Source organism: Meriones unguiculatus, chromosome 17 (assembly GCF_030254825.1).
Source record: "Meriones unguiculatus strain TT.TT164.6M chromosome 17, Bangor_MerUng_6.1, whole genome shotgun sequence".
Classification (NCBI taxonomy): Eukaryota; Metazoa; Chordata; class Mammalia; order Rodentia; family Muridae; genus Meriones; species Meriones unguiculatus.
The window spans coordinates 92,995,571-93,022,974 of NC_083364.1; the positions used below are offsets into that span (position 1 = coordinate 92,995,571).

At 39.2% G+C, this 27,404-nt stretch overlaps 2 protein-coding genes across 19 annotated transcripts in view; both read right to left on the reverse strand.

Annotated features, from left to right (window-relative positions):
* Synj1 (synaptojanin 1) overlaps nt 1–13,723 on the reverse strand; it is a 77,163-nt gene extending 63,440 nt beyond the window's left edge. For 12 of the 18 annotated variants that reach the window (XM_060370723.1, XM_060370716.1, XM_060370721.1 and 9 more), the window contains exons 1-2: nt 13,389–13,537; nt 12,342–12,487 (exon numbers count right to left, since the gene is read on the reverse strand). In XM_060370723.1, coding sequence (XP_060226706.1) covers nt 12,342–12,487; nt 13,389–13,489 — 247 coding nt within the window. In that variant the 5' untranslated portion in view covers nt 13,490–13,537. Of the gene's footprint in view, nt 1–12,341; nt 12,488–13,388 lie in introns of all 18 variants that reach the window. The other 6 variants (XM_060370724.1, XM_060370720.1, XM_060370719.1 and 3 more) reach the window with 1 other exon arrangement.
* A 2,610-nt stretch (nt 13,724–16,333) lies between these two features.
* Nucleotides 16,334–27,404, reverse strand: part of Paxbp1 (PAX3 and PAX7 binding protein 1) — a 28,702-nt gene continuing 17,631 nt past the window's right edge. The window contains exons 9-18 of the mRNA XM_021628562.2: nt 26,753–26,852; nt 26,554–26,669; nt 25,943–26,142; nt 25,517–25,661; nt 24,854–24,975; nt 24,183–24,259; nt 23,549–23,615; nt 20,497–20,643; nt 18,992–19,146; nt 16,334–17,481 (exon numbers count right to left, since the gene is read on the reverse strand). Of these exons, the coding sequence (XP_021484237.1) occupies nt 17,364–17,481; nt 18,992–19,146; nt 20,497–20,643; nt 23,549–23,615; nt 24,183–24,259; nt 24,854–24,975; nt 25,517–25,661; nt 25,943–26,142; nt 26,554–26,669; nt 26,753–26,852 (1,247 nt within the window). The 3' untranslated portion in view covers nt 16,334–17,363. The remainder of the gene's footprint in view (nt 17,482–18,991; nt 19,147–20,496; nt 20,644–23,548; nt 23,616–24,182; nt 24,260–24,853; nt 24,976–25,516; nt 25,662–25,942; nt 26,143–26,553; nt 26,670–26,752; nt 26,853–27,404) is intronic.

Below are 27,404 nucleotides of genomic sequence, written 5' to 3' on the forward strand. Positions count from 1 at the left end.
CATATAGCAACCTATTCTCAAATGGGTAAAAAAAAATACCTTTTTTTAAAAACTGAACTTCAACTTTTCTGTATGCTTAATTAAATTTAGACAAATATCTCTAAATGACATTAATAAGATATATTGTAAACTCTATTATCCCTTTACAATGTATTTTTTCAGAGACAAAGTCTCACTGTATACCCAGATTAGTCTTAATGTCATTATCTTCCTGCCTCAGCCTACTGAGAGCTGGGGTGAGCCAGATCATGCATTGCTTTCAACTGGGGAAAACGATTCCCTTCTTTTATAAGACCTTGCAAAGTATGCCAGTATTATGTAAGGGTAATCATGATCCCTGTCCCACTTCCCTAACATTTTAGAAAATAATATAGGAACCTTCAACTATGAAGAGTATTTAAATAAGACCGCTCATAGAATATTAGGATGTGTACGGCCTTTACATACAACACAGAACTTGAATTTGCCATGCACAATTCTTTCCATCTTCCTTTCTGTCTCACTGCATCCTGGCACACGAGCTTCAGACAACATGAGTAATCTGCTGTCTACTTGTCCTGCATCCTCTTCTCATCCTCTGTTCATAATGTTCTCTCCATCTGGACTAGCCACCAGTTATCTTCCTATTTTCAAATATTACCCATCCTTCACTCTCTAAGCAAAATGTCACTTCTTGAAGTTTTGCCCTTATCAACTCAATTAGAAGCAAAACTTTCTTTTTATCCTCTATTTCATCCACTCATATGCTAACAGCAACCAAAGCCAGGTTTCACTTTTTTATACTTCAGTGTGACACCAACCTAAAAGACACTGAACATCACAGCTGCACTAGATACTCATTTCTCAGGCAAAACAAACCAAGAGCTTCCAGTACAAAAGGGCACATTTTGCTAACTTTAAAACAATACATTTTGCAAAGAGCTTTCCCTTCCTGGAAAAAAATACCAAAGTCCTCTTTGCAGAAGATCACATTTACCAATCATCTTAGTGAGGTCTAGAAATTCTCAAGTGTGTGCATGAGGTGTGGTGTGGGAAGGTATGGATAGTGAATACAAGGACTGTTAAATGACTGCCAACCAGGGCTTAAATAGCAGAATTCATGAAGCAGCAGAGAGGAACAAAGGGAAAGGAACAAAGGGAAAGCAAGGTTGGGGAGATAGGTGATACAGAAACAGCTCACTTTTCTGCCCCAATACCTTTTGTGCAGAAGTTTGTATTTTTTCCCCTTCTAATGATGGTGGTTATTAAACAAACAGAACACTAGGAAAAACAAACTTTTTATAAGTTACTGATTTCTAACCACAAATGGGTATGAATTTCCAAGAAGCCCACTGTTTTAGGAGCGACTCTGAGCCAATTAAGATTTTCAGTAGTTCAGCTAAGGTAACCAAGCCTGTGCCTTTGTAGCTCACATGTCTAAAACATTTAAGCAAAATCAAATCTTGGGTTCTAAAGTATGACTGCCACCATATACTTAGAGATAAACAGCAACTGAATCACACGAGGACTTACTTAAGGGGAACAACTCTTCTCCCCATGCCACAATTAGGTTTGTTGTTCATTTGGTTCTAAATACTTTCTTAAGCTTCAAGCATGGAGATATGGATTTCTAAGCACATAGAGCCACTTTGTGCATAAATTTAGCTCCCCCTTGTTTCACCGCTTTTCATGTCTATATTTTGAATGTATCTTCCCTTCAAGAACAAGTAACTTCAGGCTTTCAGATTTCCACTGCCAGAGAACACATCATATCAATAAGACCACAGAACAGAATTTTAAACACTGCAAGTGCAATAAACACTTATCCTTATGAAAACATCTTTGAGGCATCAGGGTAATCTGAATGCCAATTACGCATTCAATATTTCTAGAAGCACTGTTAAATTTTCAGATGTCTTGATGATGATTTAATGGGTTGATAAATGGACAAAGAACATCTGCTGGTGTACTCCTGCACCCCAGCCCTGAGAGGCTGAGGCAGAGGGCTCAGCAGAGTTCAAGACAAGAAAGACTTTGCATCAAAAAAGCCACTAATTACAAAATCTCAGCACTTTTAAAAATCTTTTAAAAACTCATGCTGAAATATTTATGACGCATAAAATTCACATCTTCATTGCAACTATATCATCTAAACAGCAAATAACAAAACTGGTATGCTACCTTAGACCAAAACATTAAGTTACTTAGGTTAAATGAAAAAGTATTTGAAGGACTGAATTAAATGTAAACATATTTAGTTTTTCATGAATTATAATAATTCAAACTAGATTCAAATTCAAACTCAAGCTACTAAAAAAGGCCCTGCTAACCAATGTAAACATTCTTGTGGCTCAAACTTTCCAGGTGGGATTAGATTGTACATCCCCAGTTGAGGCGGAAGACCAAGTAAAAGACTTTGGGTCAATAAAACACAGAGCATGGGATCGAAATGCCTGTACTCCTGTCATTTCTGAACTCTGAGATAGGAGGATTTTGAGTTCAAGGAAAGCAGGGCTAAACAGAAAGTCCCATGCTACATACCACATACTAGGTAGGCTTCATATCAAGATTCCGTCTCAAAAAGGCAGGGGGTGGGGTTTGCAAATTAGAATGCTGCTCCTAGAATCACAATTTGCCTGTGGTTGCATGGATGGCAATTTGTGGTCTGCCTATTTGCATGCAAACAGCACTTGGTATAGAACCTCCAGAGGGTACTCAACATCATGTTGTCCAAGCTTCTCATTTCAGAAGAAAAAACTAGCAATTATCTGATTCATCCAAGAGCATATGACTAGCTAGAAGTAAAGCCCATTTCCATTTCATCACACATAAAACAGAAAATTTAGAAGGTAAAGATTTTGTTTGTAGAAAAAAAAAATCGAAACTACAAAGAAAAGCATGAAACAAATTACTGTTCAATATATAACCAACACATCCAAATATTGGCAACACTTTCAAAAAAAAAAAAAACTTTTATTCACTCAAAGTATTTGCTGAATGTCTACCAGGCCCTTGGCACAATTCTAGGCGCCTTATAGGAAAGATGAGAAAGAAAGGCATTATATAATCAAACAAATGCTAAATCCTAGCAAACTGCTAGGCATGGTCGCAGTGCCTGTCAATTCAGTTTCTTCAGCAGCAGGCTAAGACAGAAGGATTCAAAATTCAATGCAGGTGTGGACAATTTAGCAGAATCTGTTTCAGGATAAAAATTTAAAAGGACTAGGGTTGTATCTCAGTGGTAGGTGCACGTGGCTCTGGCCTCAGGTCCCCACAATAACAAACTAGTTGTGATGGAGTTCTAATCCACATGCTAATTAACATGCTGGGTTTCAGTGGTGTCATCCTCCACAGTCCAGCTCTGGATCAATTCCACGCAGATTCTGAACTAATCTGATGACCGAGCTTTTGACCACATTTCCCAAGAGAATCATTAAATAAGACATTTTCAATGTTGATCAGAGACAAACAACTAACAAGCACTAATGAACAAGCAGCCAGAAAGCCACTTAACTATAAGATACATCCTGTCTACACTTCACACATGGTCCACAGGATAATAAAAACTGTTAGTCTGTAGTACAGCACATCAATTCAATAGACAACAGCAATATTATGGTTTCTAGAGAAAAGGGTAACATACAAACCATAATAAATTCTTATCTTTAGTTTCTATAAGGAAAATACTTTATACATTAAGTTATATAAGAAGACTATAGATAAGGAACATCATATTAAAGAGTATACCATTTAATATACAGAAATACTGCAAGAGAATAACTTAATAGGAAATGTGCGGGTTTTTCTTTCCAGTTGTCTATCTCAATTTTAGCTATCAAAAATAAAACACAAGCCAAGTATGGGAGCCAAATATAATGTACCACTAAGGAAGCTGAGGCAGGAGAATTACCACAGTTTAGCTCAACGAGTCACAGCCCAGCCCAGCCTGGACTAGAGTGTGTGAGACTCCACATCTGAAACAAACCAAAGCACACACACACAAACACAAAACACAAACTCTTATTAATAACCATTATAAATTCAAATAAGCAATACAAAATAGAATGTGCAGTTTATCAAGCCACGCCTCTTTTCAGTACTACAGTTACATGGCTATGCCAAGATGACAGTCCATTAAACACCTCAGTGTCTCTCAAGCTGTGCATCTTTCAAACTGCCACTGCTTCAGACCTCACTGCAGCAGACCACTAGAAAACAGAAGCAACTTGGTTTCTCTGCCACCCATCACACTGAGTTCAGATTTTCCAGCTTTTGAATGTGTGGGGAAAGCCTATCTTTTTCTTCAGTGGTCCCAGGGGGCCTCAAGTAGGTCATTTGGTTTTGTTTTTCCCCTTTCAGTACATGGTGTTTCTCTGTTCTCTTGCTTGGAGTGCTGCAAAGGAAAAGCCCACCATCACTCTTGTTGCTCTTTTGTAGACACAGATACCCACCCCTAAGACTTTCTCTGTGTCTGAATTGATTTAATAGTCTTTCAATTTTGTATTACAGTGTAACTGTCTTCATGTTTCTTCCAGCTGGTGTTGAGATTTAGTTTCCACCATAGGAAGTTACCAGCTGTTATTTCTTCAGATATTTTCCTTCCCTCTTCCTTCTAGTTACACATGTATGTTAGGCCACCTGCAGCTGGCCTATAACTCACCCATGCAACTTATTTCCCCTCTGTGTCTTTTTTCCCCTCTGTGTATATCACTTTGGATAATTTCTATCACTAGGTTGTTAAACTTACCAATCATTCGTTCTGTAGTGTTAAATACAGGCTTACTATCAGTGTATAATGCCATTAGATATTGTAATTTTCCTTTGAATAACTGATTTGAGTCATGCTTTTCATGTCTTTAACAGGCACAAACTTCTTGAACATATGAAATATATTTATATCAAAATTGTTTTAATGTCCCTTACTAATGTTAACATCTGTTTCTACAGATTGACTTTTCTTCTCATTATGAAGTATATTTTCTGCTTCTTTCAATATATACTAGCTTTCAATATAAGTATGGGTTGAATGATATGTGTATGTCATGTTCTGAGATGGTTGAAACTTAAATTACTAGGAAACAGTAATTTGAGAGTCAAAAGCAAATTTTTGGGGATTTTAAACTTTGTTAGGCAGGACCAGAGAAGAATTTAGTCAACAGCTACTTTGCTCCAATAACGAAGTACTACCCTCTGAAGTATATGCAGCCTGCTTATTTTTCAGTATCTGAAAATCAATTGTGCATTTCGTTTGCTGTTGCTATTTTCGGATAGGAGGGAGGATCCAGGTCCTATACTCCACAGTCAGAAGCAAAAGTCTTGTGTATATTTCTGGGCTATTTGTGTTTCAGGCCAAGTTATAATATCAGATAGACCCAAGATCATGTAATAAACACCACCTGTGGGCTCTACTGCTCAATGAGAGAGGCCCTGCCTCTCCTTTTTATTTGCTTACAGTGAAGAAGGAAATGAGAGCACTTGGGAACTGTTGGCTTGATCCTACTATTCCTATTCCTGCTACTGGTTTAGACTTGAGGACCTGGGCTAATTTTTTTTAAGTTGATGTTAAGGCTACTGCTTATATTAAATATGTACATTCCATTTTTTTTATAAAAAATAAACTTCACAATCTTAACATAAACAACATTAACAAGTCTAAATTTAATTTTATTCTTAGTCAACTCTAAAGTCACTTCTTCCCCTACTTCTCTAACGTGCAGCCAGGTTGCATTTGGCAATTTAAAAAAAGCATTGCCTCTCATTGCTACTTATTACACTTAGCATCCAAAATTCTACAAGCTGACATTCAATTTGGCCCAGCAAAAACAGTTGTGTTCTTAATGGATGTACTTTAAAATCCAAACATACTTCTATATACTAACAGTAATAGTTTACAGGCAAAAAAAATACAAATTTGTTAATTCTTTCACTAGAAATTCTGCCAACTTTTAACTGAGAACTTTTGTATGGGTTGCCTTTCTTTGTTCAATACAGCCTGCTTATAATTTTTTAAAGTTTATTTTTATGTGTGTGAGTGTTGTACCTGCATATATTCTGTGCCCTGTGGGTATGCCTAATGTCTGTGGAGGACAGAAATGGGGGTTTGATCCTCTGGAACTGTTGTTACACATGGTTGTAAGCTGTAATGTAGATGCTAGGTACTGAAGCTAGGTTTCTGGAGGAGCAGCCAGTGCTCTTAACCTTGGAGTCCCTTGCTTCTCTCCCGACCCTGGCCTTTCCTTTTGCTCCTCATTGCCTACTCAGAAAACTAAGAGCCATCACTCCTCAAAAGCAGAAACAATCATAGTAAAAAACAATCAGATGGAAGGGTTGTTACTGGGAGATTTAATATTCTAAAGTTGCACTTTGCACATCCGGCAAACATGTCTAAAACATAACTCACAAAATTGAAAGGAACAAAGCATGTGACTGCCACAGCTCCAGAACTGCATGAAGAGATGCTTCAAGGCACTTCAGCTGACTGGGAGATGCAAAGGATAATTAAAATTGAAGAAAACACCTAGGGTTTCAACATATGTTGGACACCTGGTAAACTATTACCCTGAGGTGGTTCAGAGCTTAACATATAACTGCAGTGTATCTATTCTATCATCCCTGTCTTCATGAAGCTAGGTTTCTAGTAGTTCCTGTGTTAAACAGGAAATGAAAATGGCAGCTGCCAACTGCTTCCAAGGTATGAAAGCTGTTCAGAGCTCACCAAGCTTGCACATTCCATTAATAAACAACTGAGGTTATTAATGAATAATTTTTTAAAACTTTTTCATTATTTTATTTGAAAAGCAAGTAAAATTGTTGAGATTTAAATAGTTATTGTTTAGCTGTAATCGCAGCAGGGGCTGAGGCAGGAGGATTTGCTGTGAGCTTGAGGCCAGCTAGAGATACAAAAAGTTCCAGATTAGCTGAGGCTAGAATGAGACGCTTTTCTACAAGAGTCTAACTGCCTAAGTGGACTTAATAAGCAGACTTGTATGATTGTGGTGTACAGGGTTTCCGAAATGCAATGGGACCTGAAGGTACCACACAACAACCAAGTTTACCGATCTCTCAGTATTCTAATGGCAGACAAAGCTTCCAGTAATTGAACTATTTTTTGCACTATTATTTTTCCTGAGACTATACAGTTTCTTAGAGGCAAGACAGCTTATATTCTGTGAAGATATCCAAAATATACTATTGGTTTGGAATAGTATGACTCACATTTCTATAATATGAAGAATTAAGTAGAAAGAAAACTCAGTTGTATATCTTGGAGTAAAGCTAGCTCTAGAATTAAGTGTTATTGTTTGTGATCTATTAAGTACATGACTTTAGCATGGAAATGACTCAAATTATGCTATTTTAAAAGGCTGAAAATATCTTCTCGGTGCATTGTCCTTGGTTGGAGTATCAGTCTCAGAAAAGACCCCTGGGCCCTGATTTTTTTATTCTCCTGCTCTCCTTGTGAAGCTCCTGTCCCCTCCATCTCTTTCTATCTCCTCCTTCTTTCATAAGATTTCCTGCACTCTGCCCAAAGGTTGACTATGAGTCTCAGTATCTGCTTCAACACCCTGCTGGGTAGAGTCTTTCAGAGGCCCTCTGTGGTAGGCTCCTGTCCAATTCCCTGTTGTCTCTCTCTTCCGATATCCTATCCCATTTGCCTTTCTGAATGAGGATTGAGCATCTTCCCCAGGGTCCTCCTTCTTACTTAGCCTCTTTAGGTGTACAAATTTTAATGTTTCACCTCAGTCTCCAAGTGGGTTTCCTAGTAAGGGGAACAGGGCTATCTCTGATATGAATTCAGTGGCTGGCTCTTTGATCACCTCCCCCTAATGAGAGAGCAGTCTTACCAGGACACACAGGAAGACAATACAGCCAGTCCTGAGGAGACCTGATAGGCTAGGGTCAGATGAAGGAGAGGAAGACCTCCCCTATCAGTGGACTTGGGGAGGGAAGTGGTAGGAGAAGAAAGAGGAAGGGTGGACTTGGGAGGGAACGAGTGAGGGGGCTACAGCTAGGATAAAAAGTGAATAAATTATAATAAATAAAAAAGAAAAAGAAAAAAAGGCTGAAAATAATCATCATTGAAAAAATAAAAAGCAACTTACTTTTACCATTATACTAGAATGTGATATCAAAAGGAGCAAAGAATTTAATTTAACTTTAAGAGTTTATATCTGCTGGGCGAGGTGGCGTGTACCTGTAATCCCAGCACTCAGAGAGGCAAAGGCAGGTGGATCTCTGTGAGTTTGAGGCAAGCCTGGTCTACAAAGCTAGTCCAAGACAGTCAAGGCTACACAGAGAAACCCTGTCTCAGAAAAAAAAAAACAACGTTTCTCTTACCAGCTTGCAAACCTATCTTTTGGGTTTACTTGCATTATTTCTGTTTGTTTTTACACTGTTGGGAATTGAAGTCAAAACTTCACATGCAGTAGTTAAACTGAACAACTCTTTTCAGAGTCATTCTCCAACTCCCACATGTGACTTCGTTCCTTCAGATTGTGTTTAAGACAGTTATGAAGTGGGTTATTTACTTCCTGAAGCATGAGACGGGCTGTAAACCACATGACTGTAAAGTTAAGGCATGCTCATCTGACAGCTTGTCCTCCTATGAAGGTCTGTGTGTATGTGTGTGTGTGTGTGTGTGTGTGTGTATGTGTGTGTGTGTGTGTGTGTGCGTGTGTGTACATGTGCATAAAAACACTGAACCACACAAAGAGCGTCAAGTCTTTTTTCTCTTAATAATTTCATTTATAGGGAAAAAAAGTGTACTATTCTAACAGATCAACCAACACTCTGCTACTTACACTTGTCCAAGGCAGAACAATTTTAGTCTAGCTGAAACACTGAAGCAGTGCTCCACAGACAACACATTTCAGTATAAACGACATTTTCTGGATTGATAATTTTCAAAAATGGGTATACTTCCAAAAATATATAAATTGTTATCTAAGGATAAGAATACTTCAGGAGAATTTTCAAAATATAAAAATAAATCAATAATGAAATTAGTTTCTATTTAAAAACAGCAACTTAAAAACAGTGTTAATATATTTCCAGAATGAACAATACTCATCATATATAGACATTTTTAAGCAGTGTGTGGATGCCCACAGACAAGTCTCTTGGTTTGTGCCAAGCTTCTCTCGAACACCCAGCTCAAGAGATCTTTCCAGCTTAACCTTTCAAGTAGGCAGAAACCATAGGCATTTACAAACACACCTAGTACAATTCTCTAAAAATCAAAAAGTAAATTTCACAGAAAACAACAACAGGCAGTCTGTGGTATGTGCATGTATACAAAATGGAATGCCGTTTACCACGAATAGGTGCTGCTATCTTCACAGCATGGAAGGGCCTGGAGAACACAACGTGAAGGGAATAGGCAAGAAAACAGGCAAACACTGGATGGCATCTCATTCATTCGTGGACTCTAAGAGAAGCCAGTGTCAAGAAGAACAGACTGGGATGATATTTGGGAGTGATGCAGGATGGGACTTGGAGAGAATTCAACTGTGGATAGAGTTAATTCTTAAGAGGAATGAGTTCTGCTGCTCTATTTACACATCAGGTTAATGACAGCCAATAATAACATATATTTTAAAATGACTATAAGAGGATTTTGAATGGCTCAAAAACAATAAACGTTTGAGGTCATGAATATACTGAATTACCTTGATTTAATCATAACCCACTGTATGTGTATATAGAAATACACATTGTACTCCATAAAACCATACAAGTAATTATGTGCCAACTAAAAATTAAATTGGGCAAGGAATATAACTTAGTTCAGTAGCAGAGTGTTTGCCTACGATGTATGAACCCTAGGTTAAATTCCCATCAATGCCGAAAGTTCCATACTAAACATCCATGTGCATGTGTGCATGCATGTCTGTGTGTGTGTGTGCGCGCATGTGCACTTGCCTAAGTATGTGCATATGAAAGTCAGAGGTTGATGTGTCAGGTATGTTCCTCTATGGCTCCCCACCGTACTTTCTGAGATAGCATCTCTCAGAGCCTTGAGCTCGCTATTTCAGCTGGCCACCTAACCGGTTAGCCCCTGCGATCTGCCTCTCTTCACCTCATATCCAGCCTGAATTTTAAGTGGGTGTTGGAGTCCAAACTTAAGTCCTGTGGTTGCTCAGCAAATACTTTATCCACCGAGCCATCTCCTCAGCCAAAAATACTATATTTTCAAACAGACAACTTTGAGTCTACCAACTTTCTAATGTAGATTAGTCTTTCCCATAATGTCAATCACTTAATAACTACGTGTTCCTCAGTAGTGAGTAAAATACTGTTCTAAGCATTAGAGATACAAACCTTAAAAGACCATGTATACAGTTCCATGTGGTATAAAAGCACTGTACTTAAAGTGTCATGGGAGAAATATCTTTTGGTTTAGCCTAAGGCCTTCAAAAAAATGATTACTCCATAATCACAGCATTAAAATTCTGAAAACATTGTTATTTTATATAAAATCTATAGGCTAAGAAAAAATCAATCATAGCAAGGCACATGTAAGTTTTGCTCAGAAATGATCATTCTGATGTAACTATGGGAATCTTTGAAGAGCAGGAGCCCAGGTACCAGTATTTGTAACGTCTTTCCAGATGTTATATTGTTATATTGTGCAGCCTGGGCACAGAAAACCACTGTCTCAGACTAGGACACACTCACTTAGCACTTAGGAGGATCATGGGGTCAAGGTCATCTTTAGCTACACAGCAAGTCTGAGATTAGGCTAAGCTATAAGAGACGCTGTCAGGAGAAAACCTGTAACAACAAACAGCCCAAAACATTAATGACTGATTAAGTCATTACAACTCTAACAAGAACATAATGAAGACTGATCAATTCCTACTACTTTGGGAAAACACTGAAAAGACAGCAGTGTTCAAAGGAGATCACCCCTGAACAGAAAGAGCAGAGTAAGATTACAGAAGACCTTGAAAAACAGACGACTTCAGAGTTTGAATTGTATCTTAAGAAGACAGGGCCACACTTTAACATAGTGAAAAAAATGACCAGAGAACATTTCCTGCAGAGTGACAGGCAGGATACCCTGACATTCACAGGTTGGGAACAGTGAGGGTGGAGAGGACACACCCAGATCTTCTAGACTGTCCCTGAATGCAGCCACCATTTGAAATCTGCAGGTTGCTTTGTTATGCAGGACAACATCTATCTTGGTATCACTCTAAACCAAATGTCAAATTAGCCTTTTTGGTGTGTATGGGTATGTGGCAGGCTATTGCTATGTAGCCCAGGACAGCTTCAAATACCTGATCTTTCTGCTTCTGCAGAGGGAGGCAGGGGGATCTGGAATTCAATGGCTTTAGCTATATCATAAAGGCTCTGGCTATAACAAAATGTTAAAAACATAACAGTAAAGAACATGTTGTTAATACTTGAATTTTGTTTTAGAAAAATCACACTTGAGACAACTCCAATCTGGGGTTATCTGCTACAGTCTTATATTAAGAATGATTCATGAGCTACATTTGATGTCTCAACAGATAAAAAGCATTTGCCACCTAGCTTGAAGACCTGAGTTCTATCCCTAGAGCCCATAAAATAGGAGGAAAGAACCTACTTCCATAAGCTGTTCTCTGACCTCCATATGTCCCCCACCTACACACAAATAAATGTGTTAAAAAAATGAAGCATAATGTTAATCAGTCTTTATTTTTATCCATCTGCCACAAATTAATCCAAACTTTATTACTTTTCTTGTGGTAAAATAAGTGGTCCTTTTCTTCTAACTCAAAGTCATTTTTAAATAATATGAAATCAATCACATATCTTATATGTTTTTAGAAGCTGTTTGCAGTTCTTCCTAAAAATATAAAAGCTTAGGCTGGAGAGGTAGCTAGTATACCACTTGCCTAGCACTACTGAAGCCCTGAATTTGACCCACCAATATCATGCATGTGTACATTGCACACTGAAATATTAATTAAGGGTCTGATGTAAGACACACAGAAACCTATAACAGATATCATCACTTCTATTAAATGTGACCTGCAAAATTCTGTTTATTACATGAGATGTAAAGCAAGCTGTCTTATTGGGTTAATGTGGTAAGACATTAAGATAATATAAGACAAAAAAGATAAACTTCTAGCGGCAGAACAGAAGGAAAACAAAATCCTATCCGCAAAATCTGAACCTCCTTTCACCACTAATCCCCCCCTGCAAAACAAAACAAAACAAAACAAAACAAAAATTAAGTCAAAGCAAAAATCTATCAGATAAAATTCAGTAAGAAGACTTTTAAGAATTCTTTTTTATGAACTGTTGAACTTGAGAGTTACAAACCAAAACAGAGATCACAACCTGCAAGGTTAAAACATGTGACTTACAGAGCACAGCCACAGCCCCAGACTCAAACATGAGACATTCTTCCTTGTGCCTAGTTTCCACTATGAGGCTGAACGGTGGGGGATCCAATTTGTGGTAGATTCGAAATCCTTTGCTGAACGCCATTCTTCTTTCTTCAGAGGCAGCCCTGTGAAAACCAAGCCAATGGACCTGAGGTTTCCTTCTGCTGCAAGGACTGCTAGGTATCCAGAGGTCCCTCCCTGCCAAGTTTGAGGGGGGTGAGCTCTCTCTTACCCAAAAGATAAGGCGTCATCAAATTTTTGCCAAAAGGAAAAAGCCACAAAACAAAACAAACAAACAAAAACCCCAAAACAAAACGCTTCCAATTGTCAAGATAGGGCAAGGCAAAACAGGTTTTTAGCACTGCTGGTCCTAGTTTGGGTAAGGTGAATTTCCCATTTAATTTCTGTTTACCCACAGGAAAAAATCTGGAGCGTATTTTCAGTTGGGGTTGTTTATCAGCTTCCTGCTTCACGGTTTGTCACTATTGGAAAAAAACTGATGGGGAAACTTCGATCCTTAGGCGGAAAAGGCAAGGAGATGCGAGCGAAGGTTAACCAGACAGGTTCAACGCTCCGGAGGGGGCCTGAGGAGGAAAGGGATTATCACACCGCGGACTCTCCAGGGCGGCGGCGAAGGGCAGGGAAAGCCTCACAGGTGACCGCCGCCTCCAGCCCAGTCACGAAGCTCACGGTGACGAAGGATCCCACCGCGATTAAAGGCGCACCCGGGTAGTCGGGGAAACGGAGGCACCGAGCAGTCCAGCGCCTCCATTATACGCCTCAAGGGCTGCCCCGGAGCCAGTGCTGACTGGCTTCTTTCCCGCCCGCAGGTTGACAGCCGCTGTCACGACAGCCACCCGCCGCCCCACGGTCTCCTCACAACCCGCCGCCCTCGGCCCGCCGCCGACTCTCACCGCTCGCGACCCGGCTACGACGGCAGCCACCGCTCAAGAAGCGTCCACCCGCCCGGCCGGCTGCCGCTGGGTCTGGCCGCAGCCGCTCCCCGCCCCCCGCCCGCTGCCTCACCTCTTCCTCCGGCTCCTCCTCCTCCTTCTCCCGCAGCCGCAGCCGCTGCTACAGCCTACGGAAGCGTCACTTCCGCTCCAGCAGGCCCAGCTCTTCCGCATTGCGCCGCGGCCGGGGGCGGAAGACCCGCCCCTTGGGTGAAGGGGCGAAGCTGTTTCCGCCCACGCGGGGGCCAAACGGCCCGGCCGGGCGCCTGCTAGTCACTTGGGTCTTGTGGCCACACTGCGACCCGCGTCCGTGAATCCCCAGTCACCCCAGAGCGGATGGGTCGCACTGCCAGGGAAGCCGGCAGAGCGAGGAGGGCCCGGCCTCCTCGCGTGGAGTCCTCTAGCTCAGCCCTTCCCGCGGGCGATAGGGAGGGACTGCAGGAAAAAACTCGGAGGCCCCCCGTGTTGATTCGTGCCTGAGTCGGGCATCGGGACCACCCCCTGCCGCCTCCGCGGACCCGACCGGCAAGGGGAAGGCGGGGGGCTGTCTACACCCCGCCCGGGCACGGTAGCGCCTGAAGAGCTGTCCATGGTGTCTGGCGTCAGGGAGGGAGCAGGAGACTGTTTAGCAGACAGTTCTAGGGCGTTCTTAGAGCTCCACAGGCTGTTGAACGCTCAACTGAATGCAGTGGAGAGTGGGAAAATCAGGACCAGGAGCTCAAGGCAGTTAAGGAAAACATGGCTGTCACTTAGTGATGTACCGATTTACCAACCGTGGAATTTTATAACTAAAGCCATCATACCGTTCCATACTATCCTTTTTCCTCGACACATCATGCCTATGATGTCCAGCAGAATTTTTCTGCTTCTATTTAAGAGACAAAACTGGGAGGAAACTAGTCAATAGTAGTTTAAAAAGGAAATGAAAACCTGAAGAACCCAGCACTCGTGTTCCCACTTGCCTTTTTCCTAGCCACTTCCCCTTTTTACTTTCTCTCTAAAAGCGCAATCTAAATATGCATATCACAAAACCATATCCTCTAACAGGCTCTGCCATGTGACTCAACATGTCTCTATTTTAGAGAAGACAAATCCACCCTGGTTTCAAAATATTAATAAGGAACTAAGCATGAAGAGAAGCTGCCTTTCCTCAAGGAGAAATACATTTGGGTTCAGTTCAGATATCTTTTCACTTAGTTTTCTTAGAACAACTATTTGTTGTCGTTACAGTATCCACAAGCTTAAAACAGTAATTAAAATACTTGAGTGGATTTTTGTCATTTTTCTTCCAAGAGTGTCTATTTCAGTTGGGGACAGTCCTTTAAGGAAAAAAAAAAAAAAAAAAAGAAAAACTAAGAGTGGGTATTAATGGGACTTTTCTTAAGTGTGATGCCTTATGCAAAAACAAAAAAGGGTTCAGGAGAGATGGTTAATGAATTGCAGTACGTTGGAGGTAACTTTAGCTGGTTTATGTGACAGGACTGAGCCCCTTCATGCATCCCAAGCAGGCATTCTACACACTGAGGGCATCCCCAGCCTGAAAGACCTTCTTATGACACCAGAAATATATATTAAGTGGAGCTGTTCTCAAACTCACTTATCCCATCATTCTTTTCATCTCTCTGTGAGGCTATACCATAACCCTTTCTCAAAGTGGGAATCATGTCACTAGGCTCTTTATAAAGAAAACCTCCTGCTTATTCTTGGTATTTTGAACTGAGGAAATGGAGGTCCAAACTTCTGTTTTGCAGTTTTTTTTCAAATTAAACTGAAAGTAGCAGGATTCATTCCTAGTGTTAGATCTTAGCTTTTCCAAGTCAGAAGAGGGTCACCAGATGGTTGTGAGCCACTGTATAGTTGCTGGGAATTGAACTCAGGACCTTTGGAAGTGAGAGCAGTCAATGCTCTTGAGCCACCTCCCCAGGGGCCCCGAGTCTTTTCAAAATTTTTGATTATAAAATAAGCCCAGGACTTGAAAAACATACTAGTGGCCTTTAAACATTCTTTATTGTCCCTTTCCTATTTGTTACAGAATTTCAAAACAGCTGCATACATTTCTTTTTAAGTGAACTAGTATTTTTATGGTAGGCTAACTCAAAATACTTCAGTGATATAGACATTATTTGAAGCTTTGCAAAAAAGCCAATGCCATCTTGACTTTGAAACAGAGCAATGCTGAGGTTTGGGACAAAAGCCTGTCACAGTACTTACACCCTAATACTCAATGTCCAGCAAATGGTAAATGATTGGGTGAAGGAGTCTGAGAAAGTTTCCAGTATCCAGTAGATTTTTGTGGTTATGCAAGAGACCTAGATGAAACTACAGGGACCCTTAAAAGGAGGCAGAGGTGAATAAGATACTCATGAAGTGATGTGACAAACAGCAGCCTGGAAAATTATGACAAGCCCGTAAGTATCAGAAGCCATTAGAAACTTTGAGTTGAGCTGAGAACCAGTATAAGACATGGTTCTGGTGACACTTGCCAATTTCTGGCCTTGAGCACTGAGGAGAATAGCTGACACTCAGCTAGTATGTGACAGTGTTATGGCAATTGGAGAATTCCATTTTTAGTGTTCTTTACTCAGGAATACAAAACTTCTGGTTTAGACACAAAGACCACTTTTTAAATGCAGTTCTGTGCTACATTAACCTCACATCAGAATCCTAAAATAGTGTTAACGCCTGTTGCTAAAAGTTAGCACAGAAAGTCTGAGCTTATTCTAAGAGTTACTGAAAACATAAGAGCAATTTATGTGATAGGCTTGGAAACAAAATTTATATATAGTGTGTGTTCGGGTGTTTGTTTTAATCCACTGACACTGAGAATGAGTGTTCTGAAGTTTAATTCCACTTAGGAGCCCTTGAAGAGATAAAAAACCTTATCCAGAGTGAGTATGTGGAGATGAGTCTGGAGGAGGGCATGAGACTGTAGCAAGCACACACCGGCCTATCCACAGCCTCACATACGCATCATCTGAGAGGCTCTAAACTTAGGCAGCAGCAAAATACAACAAAGAATTATTTAAAAAGTTATTTAATGCTGGGCTAAAGCTTAATACCATATATATATATATCAAATGATAGTCCTTAATTTCCAAAAAGTTCCTCTTCTGAAAAATCACAGAATCAGAAAGCATTAACTTTAAAACAAGTTTCTCTGAGTATTTACAATGTGGTATAAACATTACATAAGACCATGGACAGTAAACTGCCTGGGCGTCTCATCAGCAAGGCATGTTCTTTATTGCATATATAACTCACATCTGTGGGATTTAAAATGTGACAGACTATAGAAATGCATGTATCTGTAAGCTGGGAAAGGAATAAAACCATGAATGAGAGAGGACAGTCAGCCAAACCATGCAGTTAGTTTTCGGGCTTATTGTCAAGAACTAAAGTGGCGTCCTACCCTAAAACTCTGTTGCATATATTTCCTAGAGCTCATGTTAAACCCATATTTGCCTCCAAGGCTGATTCACATAAGGTCCACACTCACTCAATGACAAAGTCTGTAACTCGGCTCTCATTTTAAGGCAGCACAGCTACTGTGACAGGAACGCTAGCCAAAGAGGGGGTGAAGATCCATCCCCTGCCAGCCCTTCTGTTGCAGCAGTGCAGTATTTCACTAAGACAATTGCTACTGGGTAATTTTCTGCTGTTAAAAAGCTTTCTCTGTAGAAAAACACCAAAATTTCCCAGCATGAAAAATCCATGGTGGTATAAATATACACACATATATATGCATAATTACACAATTTACACTGAACACATCATTTATAGAGGACACTTAAACGAAGTTAATTTAATGACCATACAAAATACTTCCATAAACAAAATATGACAGGCATTAAGGAAAACATTCATAGACTCCTAGAAACAATATGAATTCCTTTCATTCTGAAGAAATCACATTTAAGGACACAGTATTAATATAATGTTTTTGTATTAAAACAAGAATCAGTATCTTACAGTTTAAGAAACTTTACATATGTACAAAATTTACACACTGGGAATGGTAGCAAAGCAAACACTTTTTGGTCTCATAGATCTATTTTCCTTCAATCAGAGACTTAAGTTCTTTCACATTATGGTCACTTGCAACAGACACAGCATGATCCAAAGCCCGAACACTTGCAAGAAGTTTTACTATCTGTTTTATGTTTTCCCTAAAAGAGAAAAAAAAAATGCAATATTATATTGAGTACAATTTGTTCTTGATTTTACAACTACCCATTAGAGAATCTGTAAAACAACTTTTCCAGACACATATTTTTTAAATACAGAGAATAAAACTTGGAAGCTACATCATGTTTTAAACCAGGGTTGGCAAGATGACTCACTGTGTAAAATGCTTGCCACCAAGCCTACTGCGGAGTCAGTCTCCACACTCCACATGGTGGAAAGAGAGCTCCAAATCCTGGAAGCTGCCCCTGACCTTCACACATGCACCATGGCAGGTGTGTATACCACGCTCAGGAAATACATGGGAAAATTTTAATCTGTTATTTGTTCAAATGACTGGCCAAGAGACAATAAATCATTTCTACACAGAAAGAAAACATTTTCTTTAGAATAATGCTTTTGAGCAATATCTACAAAGAAAAGCAGTATGATTCCCAAACCCGTTTGGAGCTCGGTCTCTCTTTCCTTCCCAACAACAGTCCTAGCTCTTTTGGAGTACAACATGAACAGAAAACTCCATTTGGTTTCATCATCAACCCATGAAGAACGAAATTTCAATTCCTTTAAAATTCATTCAATACAGCCTAATCCCACTTTCCTTCTCAGCCCTGCCCTAAGTCACTCTATTTTGAAGAAACTCTGAGATATTAACATCAGAATCTTAAAGATGAATAATTTCACACCTCTGAGCATTACTCCAGGATTATAATTTAGTAAGGGAAAACAGGAACCCTCTCCAGGGTTTCACATACAGGGAAAATCACCCATGTCTACCAAGCTCCCCTATACTGTTCCTATTTGTAAACCAAGGTTTACAATGCACTTAGGCTGTCACTGAGCTCATTCTGAGGCCCACACAAGCTTTGAACACGACAGTCTCCTATCTCAGTCTCCTAATGAGCTGAGATTTCACACTTTTATTCAGCTCCTTCCTAAGAATTTTTCATGAAAATCACATATAAGTTATTCCCAAAACTATCAAGAAATGGCCTTTAGTCCAGAGCATGGATCAAGATGGAGAGTGAAGGCTCTATTACAACAGAGACTCAACTTTAATACAACTCTACATTTCAGTGGCCATTCTTTCCAGGCTTTACCTCTACATAATGAAACCTCAAATGCCAGAGATCACTACATCCTAAAACTCTGAATCTATTCAATTCTTCACAGGAGACAAGTTTACTCACTGCAACAGGGCATGGTCCTTACTATAAATCTTCTTCTAAAAGATTCCAAACTTAATGCATGCTCCCAAAAAGGAAAACCCAAATAAAAAAAATGTGTATTTTGGAAGTTTTATAACACTGAATAAATGTACAGTATAAGAAAATACAACCAGAGTATAGAGTATATCTTATATATACAAATACAATGTAATTGTTTAAACAATAAATCAAGAAACAAGTTAAAATTACTCCATTTTTAATTTAATATTATATCTGACAACTAAAGAAACTCTCAATTATCACTTCATTACAAGAAAAAACAAATTACCTTGCATTTCTTTTTTCCACATCAGAGCACCCAATACTATTCCTGTAAATTGTATCTGCTAAATGTACAAGATACCGACAAAAATTTTCTAACTGAGAAATAGTTCTTTCTCCTTTCAGATTTACAAACCACTGTTTGGGGAAACAGTTGATGACCTATGTAGAAAATGCAAATAAAGTAAGTTAAAACATAATGAAAATGTCAAAAAACTAGAGCTACATGATGGTTCTGACTTACTACTATATAAAGTATCTTTTTAAAAACCTGACTTCTTACATTAACTATACCAATATATCTGAGTTTTTAACAATGGATCAGTCATTCAAAACAAGATAATATGCCAAGTATTTGAGTGTATTTCCTGAGTGTTGCTTTAATACATGACCAGAAGGGTTATTAGATATAAAATTTAAATAGTCATAAAACTGGTAACTGGTTGCCTATTTTTTTTTTCATTTATCCAAAGTGATTCACCATACCAAGTTCCCCTCATAAAAACACTTCCTGAACATTTTAGTGAGTAGCATCTATGTTGGTTGTAGGAATCCAGGTAGCCCAAAGATCCAGCACACAGCAACAGCCTTAACCCAGTAAACAGAGAACTGTGACTTCCTGGCCTTAGTGCCAAGGCTTCAGAAGTAGTAGTGTCTTCTTTGGTCAATCATTATTCAAACAGGTAAAGAAGGCTCACCATTACAAGAACCAGGGGTTACTAAAGAAATGGCATATCCCAGGGACACAGCAGAGCAGTCTCTGAAAAACAATGCTCCCCCCAACCCAAAACCCCAAAAACCCTGCTACCAGCAAATTTATATTAATTTAAAGATTGCTATGACTGTTAATTATTGCTACAAACATATATATTTAAACATAATATATATTTATATTGATATATATATATATATATATCAAATTGTATAACCCATGACTGTAAGTAGAAAGCCCAACACTATTAAAACTATTTTTTGTTTGTTTGTTTTTGAGACAGGTTTTTGTTTGTTTGTTTTCTTTATTTTTTCCCTCTGTATAGCCGTTTGTTCTGGAACTCTCTCTACAGACCAGGCTTGGCCTTGAACTCACAAAGATCAGCCTGCCTCTCTGCCTTCCAGTGTGCTAGGGTTAAAGGTGTACACCATACCATACTAAGTTAAAATTATTTAAGGAAAGAAAAAAAATTAATTATTCCAAACTGCTCAAATCAAACAACTATGAAGAAAATTTACTCCTAAAATAAAGATGTCATTGATATCTATAAAAATACTCACAGAACCATTTATAGACAAATATATTTTTTGTGTATCATTTCTTGGCCTCTTGGTTAAGATCAAGATCTTGTCTATTTCTTGAGTTAAAAAGATGTAATGTTTGGAACTACCTGCAGTTTAACTAGAGCAGGCCCAACTATCAAAAAGTTTTGTAAAACCCTCCTATTCTTCTTCGGACAAAGAAGCTGAACTTGCATTGATGTGCATGCTCTAAACTATAGTATGTGTCATACCACTCACATTTTGGGCTTTTCTGATGCTGTCATCGCCATACTCTGAATTCTGAAAAGCCATGAGAATATATCTGTTTAACAAGCCATCTATTGACAGCTCCTGAAGAGTCTTATTTGAGAAAATGCCATACCACTGAAGAAAATTTCCTAATAGCTAAAAAGAAAAAAAAAAAAGTATTACTGAGAATCAATATCAAGTAATTATTAAGTATAAAGTAAATTAATTACATATTAAACACCAAATGAATAATATGGATGAGTGCCTTGCCAAAGTATTAATAAACACTTCTGAAGTATCTAAATATTCCTACTATAAAAGAATTCTTGAGTTTCAAGTTTTAGTTAGCTGTACCTTGAATGGCACTAGTGGATGCATACAGGTCAACAGACACACGAGAACATTTTCTGTCAATGCAAACAGTACTCTCAGGCAATCCTTGCTGTTAGGTCAACTGCCACCACAGGCCCCTTAGAAAGACTGTGGATGTTTTATTTCTGACTCCTGCATGGCACAGTGGGAGTATCGCCCACATTTGTACTGAGTCACATTTCTGGACAGCTCAAGCTACTCATGCATAAAATGCAGGATACTGTTATATGAATCAGAAGCCTTGTCCCATCGCACATTAACAATGTCTAGTTCCCACTTATTTTTCAATTTAGAAAATGTAGCACTCATTCTACGAAGGTCCATGCTAAAGCAAGCACACAGGTTATTCCTAGACTCTATGGAGTACTGACCTATCTTCATCCAGCCTGTCCTTTTTTCTAACTCTACAAATCTAAGCCACTATCATCTGCTACTTTACCTAGTGACTGCCAGCAAGTACCAAAAGGTAACAGGGTACCTTTTCTCAAGCAGAGTTCCAGAACAGAAACAAGCCTATCAAAATGATTTGAGGGGGCTCGAGAGATTGCTCAGCAGTTAAGAGCACCGATTGTTCTTCCAGAGGACCTGGGTTCAATCCCAGCACCAACATGTTTATGACCTTTCCATGCTAAAAACTACCCACGACTCTCATGTCTACGCTCAGCCAACTTTCAACTAAAGTAAAGGAATTCAATCAAGAGAGGACTGTCTTCCCAACAAATGGTGCTGGAACAAAGGGACCTAATCCAGGCCTGACATCTAAAATAAGTGTTTCTCTTTATTGTGTCCGTGCACCACATGCTTACAGTGCCCAAGGAGGCCAGAAGATGACAATGAGTCCCCTGGAACAAGCATTCTAGGCAGCTATGAACCACCATGTGGGCGCCTAAGTCCTCAGTGCTCTTAACCACTGAGTCACCTCTCCAGCCCCTAAAATAAAACTGTAAACAGGTTAACAGCTAAATGTGAAACCAAAGACTATGAAACTTCAAGGTAAAGGACAAAAACTTCATGGTTCTCTTGTTAGGAATAAAACTGTAAGTTATGATTTCTAAAGCACAAATAGTCCTGAGAGGAGGAGACAAAGGAGAAGGTGGTGCTGGCACGCAGCTGGCTCCAATTCTCAGTGCACAGCATCACCATCAGCGGTGCAGCTTCAACTCCAGCACTGAGGTTACAGGACAGAAATTCAAGGTCATCTTGGCTACACAGCAAGTCTGAAACATGCTTGGGCTACATGAAACCTCAATTCAGCAACAACAAAAACCCAGAAGAACACTTACATTTGTAATACGTGAATGAAAAGTTAAAAGACAAACCAGACAAAACTTAAAAAATCATCTCAATCTTCTCTTCAGAATACAAAACTCTAAGCTCAATAAGAAAACAAACAAACAAACAAACAAAAACTAGTTAATTTAAAACTTGAGCAAAAGATCTGAGAACAAAAGACCTAAGAACACCCAGTGGGCAGTTAACATTGGGCCTATGAAATCAGGCTCAACACCACTAAGCAATCTGGAAAATGGAAAGTAAGGATTGAATAAAACCTTCTTCATATGCTGTTGGTGAACACGAAGAACAAAAAGCCTCTTCTGGTTTTTCACTCAGTGGAATCAAATGAGAACCAACATACTGGGAAAAATCCTTGTGGCATCTCTTAGTCCTAATTACTTCAACTGAAAAGCATCTCAGTTCCTTATAACCAGGAAATGAATTAAATAGAAAAGAAAACTCAATGCTTCCACCTCCCACACAGCAGTAAAGAGCAGCAAGCTACTGATAATGCATAATGCAAGTGAATCCCAAAGACTCCTCAAGGGGAAGAGCCAGACTCAAACGGCTCCCTACCATGTAATTGCACCACTAAAACATTCCTGCAAAGAAAACCATAGAACACCAAGAGGTTGGGAGGTGGTCAGAGTGGGCTAAACTACAAAGGGAATTATGGGGTGATGTGTCTTTCATCTTGGCACTGGTAACTAATGTATTTTATGAAAACCCACAGAAGTATGCACTCAAGAGAGTGTAAATTGTGGCAAAGGAGATATGGACAGGCAGAATTTGTTAGCCTCCTCTAACCTTTAGGATAAAGATAAGCCTTTCACATGACTACTTCCCTAACCCTGGCCATGCTGCACTGTCTCCATCTTTATCAAAGCCTGCTTTCCTTTCCCTGGATTCTATTTAACTACTCTTGTGGTGTAATCTCAAAATCACTTCCTGGAGAGGGAGAGTATCTACTACAAGGCTAGCCTTACCCATCTGAGCCCCCATCAAACCCTGAGCTCTCCAGGGCTGCTTATCGCTACCAAAACTGGCATCATCTGTCTGCTATCTACCTGCCAAGTGCACTGGTACTATGAATTCACGCAGAAGGCTTCTGTCTCAACCAGTGCTATACCTGACTCAGGAGAAAGACTGTAGTTATAGTTACTGAACACAACATTCATTACGCTGTGACTTATAGTTAAGTAGTTTGTGAGATTCCCCTGGGCCTTACTTTCAAACTTTCCTGTGAGAATATTAAACTGAAATAAACATTTGAAATATTTGGTTGTAAGATGAAGGTGTGTGTGTGTATGTAACACTGATATAAGCCTAAGAGTTAATAAAAAAAATTCTCTCAGAATATAGCACAAAAAATCCAAAAAAAAATTATTTTTTTAGATGGCCTATGAATACATACCTTGACAGAAGACCAAAACTGTCGTTGAAAAAATAAGTAAGGCCCAGAATTTTTATTTTCTAAGACACTAAAAGAAAAATAAATAACAGTCAAATATTTTATAATGCCATTTCATTCCTATCAACAAGAATGTCTATAAGTAAACAGGATCAGAAAAATAACTCAGCAGTGTGTGTCTGGGGAAGGCTCAAGGCAGAGTGCTTGCTCAACATTCATCCCAGAAGCAACATATAACAGGGATAGAAAGAAAGAGGAGAGAGTGAGAACAGAGACAGGAAAGACAGGGCCAGGAATAGAAGGGAGATTAAGAGAGGGACAGGGAGAGAGAGAGAAGGGAGGGAGGGATAGGAGGAGAAAAGGAGAGGAAAAGTTGAAGAGGAGGTAGGAAAGAGGGAGATTTAAAAAAGACAGAGAAAGAGGAAACGAATGATTCAGAAGCCCAAAAAAAGCATATACACCCAAGGAACCAAAACAGAGAACAAAGAACACTGTTTTATTCTTTTCAAAAGATCAATTTCTCCAGTCACTCTGAGGGAATTTTAAAATACCCAGGTAAAGTTTATATTTTAAGTTATTTGTACTTTTCTAGTTTAGACTCTGAAAGCAAATATGGAATTACATATAGATTACTTACTTTTTGGGATATAGGGGCATGAATACATCATCATCTAAAGTTCTTCTCATCCTCAATAAAAGTGCTTTAAGGTATACCTAGAGTTAAAAGAATATTTGGATTATGTTAAATGAGTTCAATATTTACAACTCTACCAGATAACCTCTCAACAATTACTAAACAAAGCCATTTTGCCAATTTTTCAACTTCAAATCTACTCTATGAAGTCTCAAAAATCAACAGTTTATTTTCAAAATAAGGTTAGTTGAAATTCAACAACCATAAAAGGCTTTCTCAATCAGCTCAGTGAATGCAGCAATTTTACATTGAGAGTTAACTGTAAGAGTATCTGGCCACTTTAAAAAATGCTTAAATTCCAATCACCAATCATGTACTAATCTAGAGATTTTGCTTTTTATTTTCCCCCAAAGCAGTTTTTACTGGGATGTTTGACTGGTGAACAAACTGGAAGTGAGCTCTGCTGGAGAGTAGACTCGACATCTTTCTTTCAAACAGGTTTGTAGCACTGAAAACAAGCAACTTTACTGTATATGCTCCAGGTTTCCACAGCGCAGATTACCCTACTGGGAAAATCAGATCCCCGACTGGTTTAACGTAACCATTCATTCTTTTAAACCCTGGCTCATTTTCAAAAGAAGAGAAAACCTTCCCAAGCATAGGAACTAAAGTACCTGTGTATTTTTGTTTTCTGCATTGACTACTGAAGGATAGCCATTTATTAACTTGAGCGTGATTCCAACCATTCTTGAAGTCTGTGTTGTAGAAAAGGGATCCCACATGTTTTCAGCTATCACTAATAAGAAACAAGGTGTCAAAATGTAGAAAAATGGCAGGTTACTTTTAATATCAGATAGCTCTTTAGTATTTACTTTTGTGCTTTGTAACAGAAAATTCAGAATGTCTTTAAAAAGAGAGTGAGAGAGTAGGATTTTTTTTTTTCAGTGAAGTCCTGGGTGGCCTTCAATTCACAGGAATGCTTCTGTTATGGCATTCCCCAACCCTACAGACTGCTGACATTACAGAACTGCAGCACTATGCCTAATCAAACTTTGTCCAATCAATTAAGGACTCAGAGAGAGATAAGTGGTTAAGACATTCTTACTCATGCTACTCAATGAGAACAAAAATGGCGAGTAGATTCCCTTACATCTCAAAAAGATCTTATTTAGACAAAGATTTAACTGGTCTTCCAGCCTCAAGCAAAGCATTCTCTACCCTACCATCCTTGGGCCAAGTGGTATTTAATTGATGATGTCTGCAATGACATGATCACTGGACTAGGAGCTTGAAGTGCACCTGAGAAGCTCATGTGCCGAGCCTCTCCTGATGGCTACCTGTGAGCTTGGGAAGAATGGCCTTCTCCACAATGGTGGGCAGCAGAGCGATGTCAGCATCGTCCTTCTCCTGCTCTTGTTCTTCACAACCATAAAACAGCAGGGACTCAAACCACAGCATGTTTTCAAAGTCACGGCATTTTGCCTAAAACATATCACAAAGGTTATTCAAACATTTAAAACAGCGTCTACTTCTGCTGTCAGCCATGTTAGGAGTTACCCTCTGGCACTAACAAGCAAGAGCAGGACAAAATATGCAAAACACTGTTTTCAGATGAGGCGGGAGGGGCACCCAGCCATGGTCATTAAGAGAAAAGCACAGAAGAGTAAAGTGCTATCTCAGGACAGCACACAGAGCAAGCTTCGGTCCCACATGGAACATAGCACTTTTTGAACAGTGCTATGAACAGTGCAGAAACCACCCACCTCAAGAGGAGTCCAGGTGAGGAGCTGCAGTCTGATGAGAGGGTTGAACAGTTTTGGCAAACAAAGACCAATGTAAGCATCTTTATAGGATGTGTAGTATTTTGAACGCCATGCTTCAAATTGTGCTTTAATGCAGTCAATTGAATAGAAACTCTCAAGGACATCTTCAAAAACTTTGCTGGACTCTTTCAAAATGCGATCTAGAACAAATTTACAAACAAAGAAGTTTTTAAGGCAGAATACTACTGTGTTCATAGTACTTTTGAGAACTGTAATAGTCAGTAATAAGAAATGAATTTCAACAGCACCTCACTTACTGCAGGAGACACACATTCTAACCATTCATGATTAAAACCACAGGCCGTCAAGATGGCCTTGCACTCCTACACTGGGCCTGACCACCTGAGTTCAATCCCTGGAGACTGACAGGGTAGAGAACTAACTCTTGGAAGTTGTTCTGGCCTCTACAAGCCCACGGTAGAATACAGACATACACACAGATAAATAAATGTACATTTAAAAAAACATTTAGTAAAAAGTGATTTTTTTTTTTTAAAAGCACAGCCAAGTGGCTAACAATCTGACTAGTCTCATTTCCAAGTGAGTCTAACCTTTCTCCAGATTGAAGTTAGTAATATCGGTAGACGTCTCTTCATCATCACTGGAAAGGCCTTCAAGGTGATCTGCCATCTGCCCGGTTTGCTCTCTGGCTTGTCTACGGCGAGTCCTAGAAGACAAACATTGATTTCTGAATTCAGATAAAAGTGATTCCAACTTCCCTAATAGCACACAGAGTATTTTCAGAATCACCTCCTCGCTTCCCGTTCTGCAATCCGACGTTTTGCATGTTCTTGATACAGTGCCCGATCACGTCCGAAGGAATCAAGATTTGGTGCCATCAGAGCTTTATCTATAAAACAACAAATAGTTAAAATTAACCTTCTCCCTTCAATAATCATGAGAAAGAACTTGCACAGAACAAGCCATTATGATAGACTGATTGCTAATCCCAACAGCAAGATTCTGCAATGACTGGTAAACTAGATAGGTTTTTAGTATAGAACAAATCTTGGAATTACTGAGTTTCCAGGAGAAAAAGTGGAAGAATTAAAACACTGATTTCTAAGAGCACAACTATTGCTGGGCTTACACACTATATCTGTCTAAATAACAGGACTAACTTTATCCTATTACAATGAACAAATGAAAAATCTACATTACCCATGCAAAAGAAAAAAATAGTATTTTTAAGAAAGATGCTGAATGATATACAGTGACAACAGAGAAACGTGTAAAAAGATGTAACAATTTTGTTGGCAAAGGTTTAATAATTTAAGCTCTCTAGCCTACGGAAGTTTATTTAACACTACTCTTAGGGCAAGCAACACTATGGACTGATTCTGTGTAGGGAAACCTGGCATGCTGAGAAGGGAAACTCTTTTCACACCATACATCCCTTGCC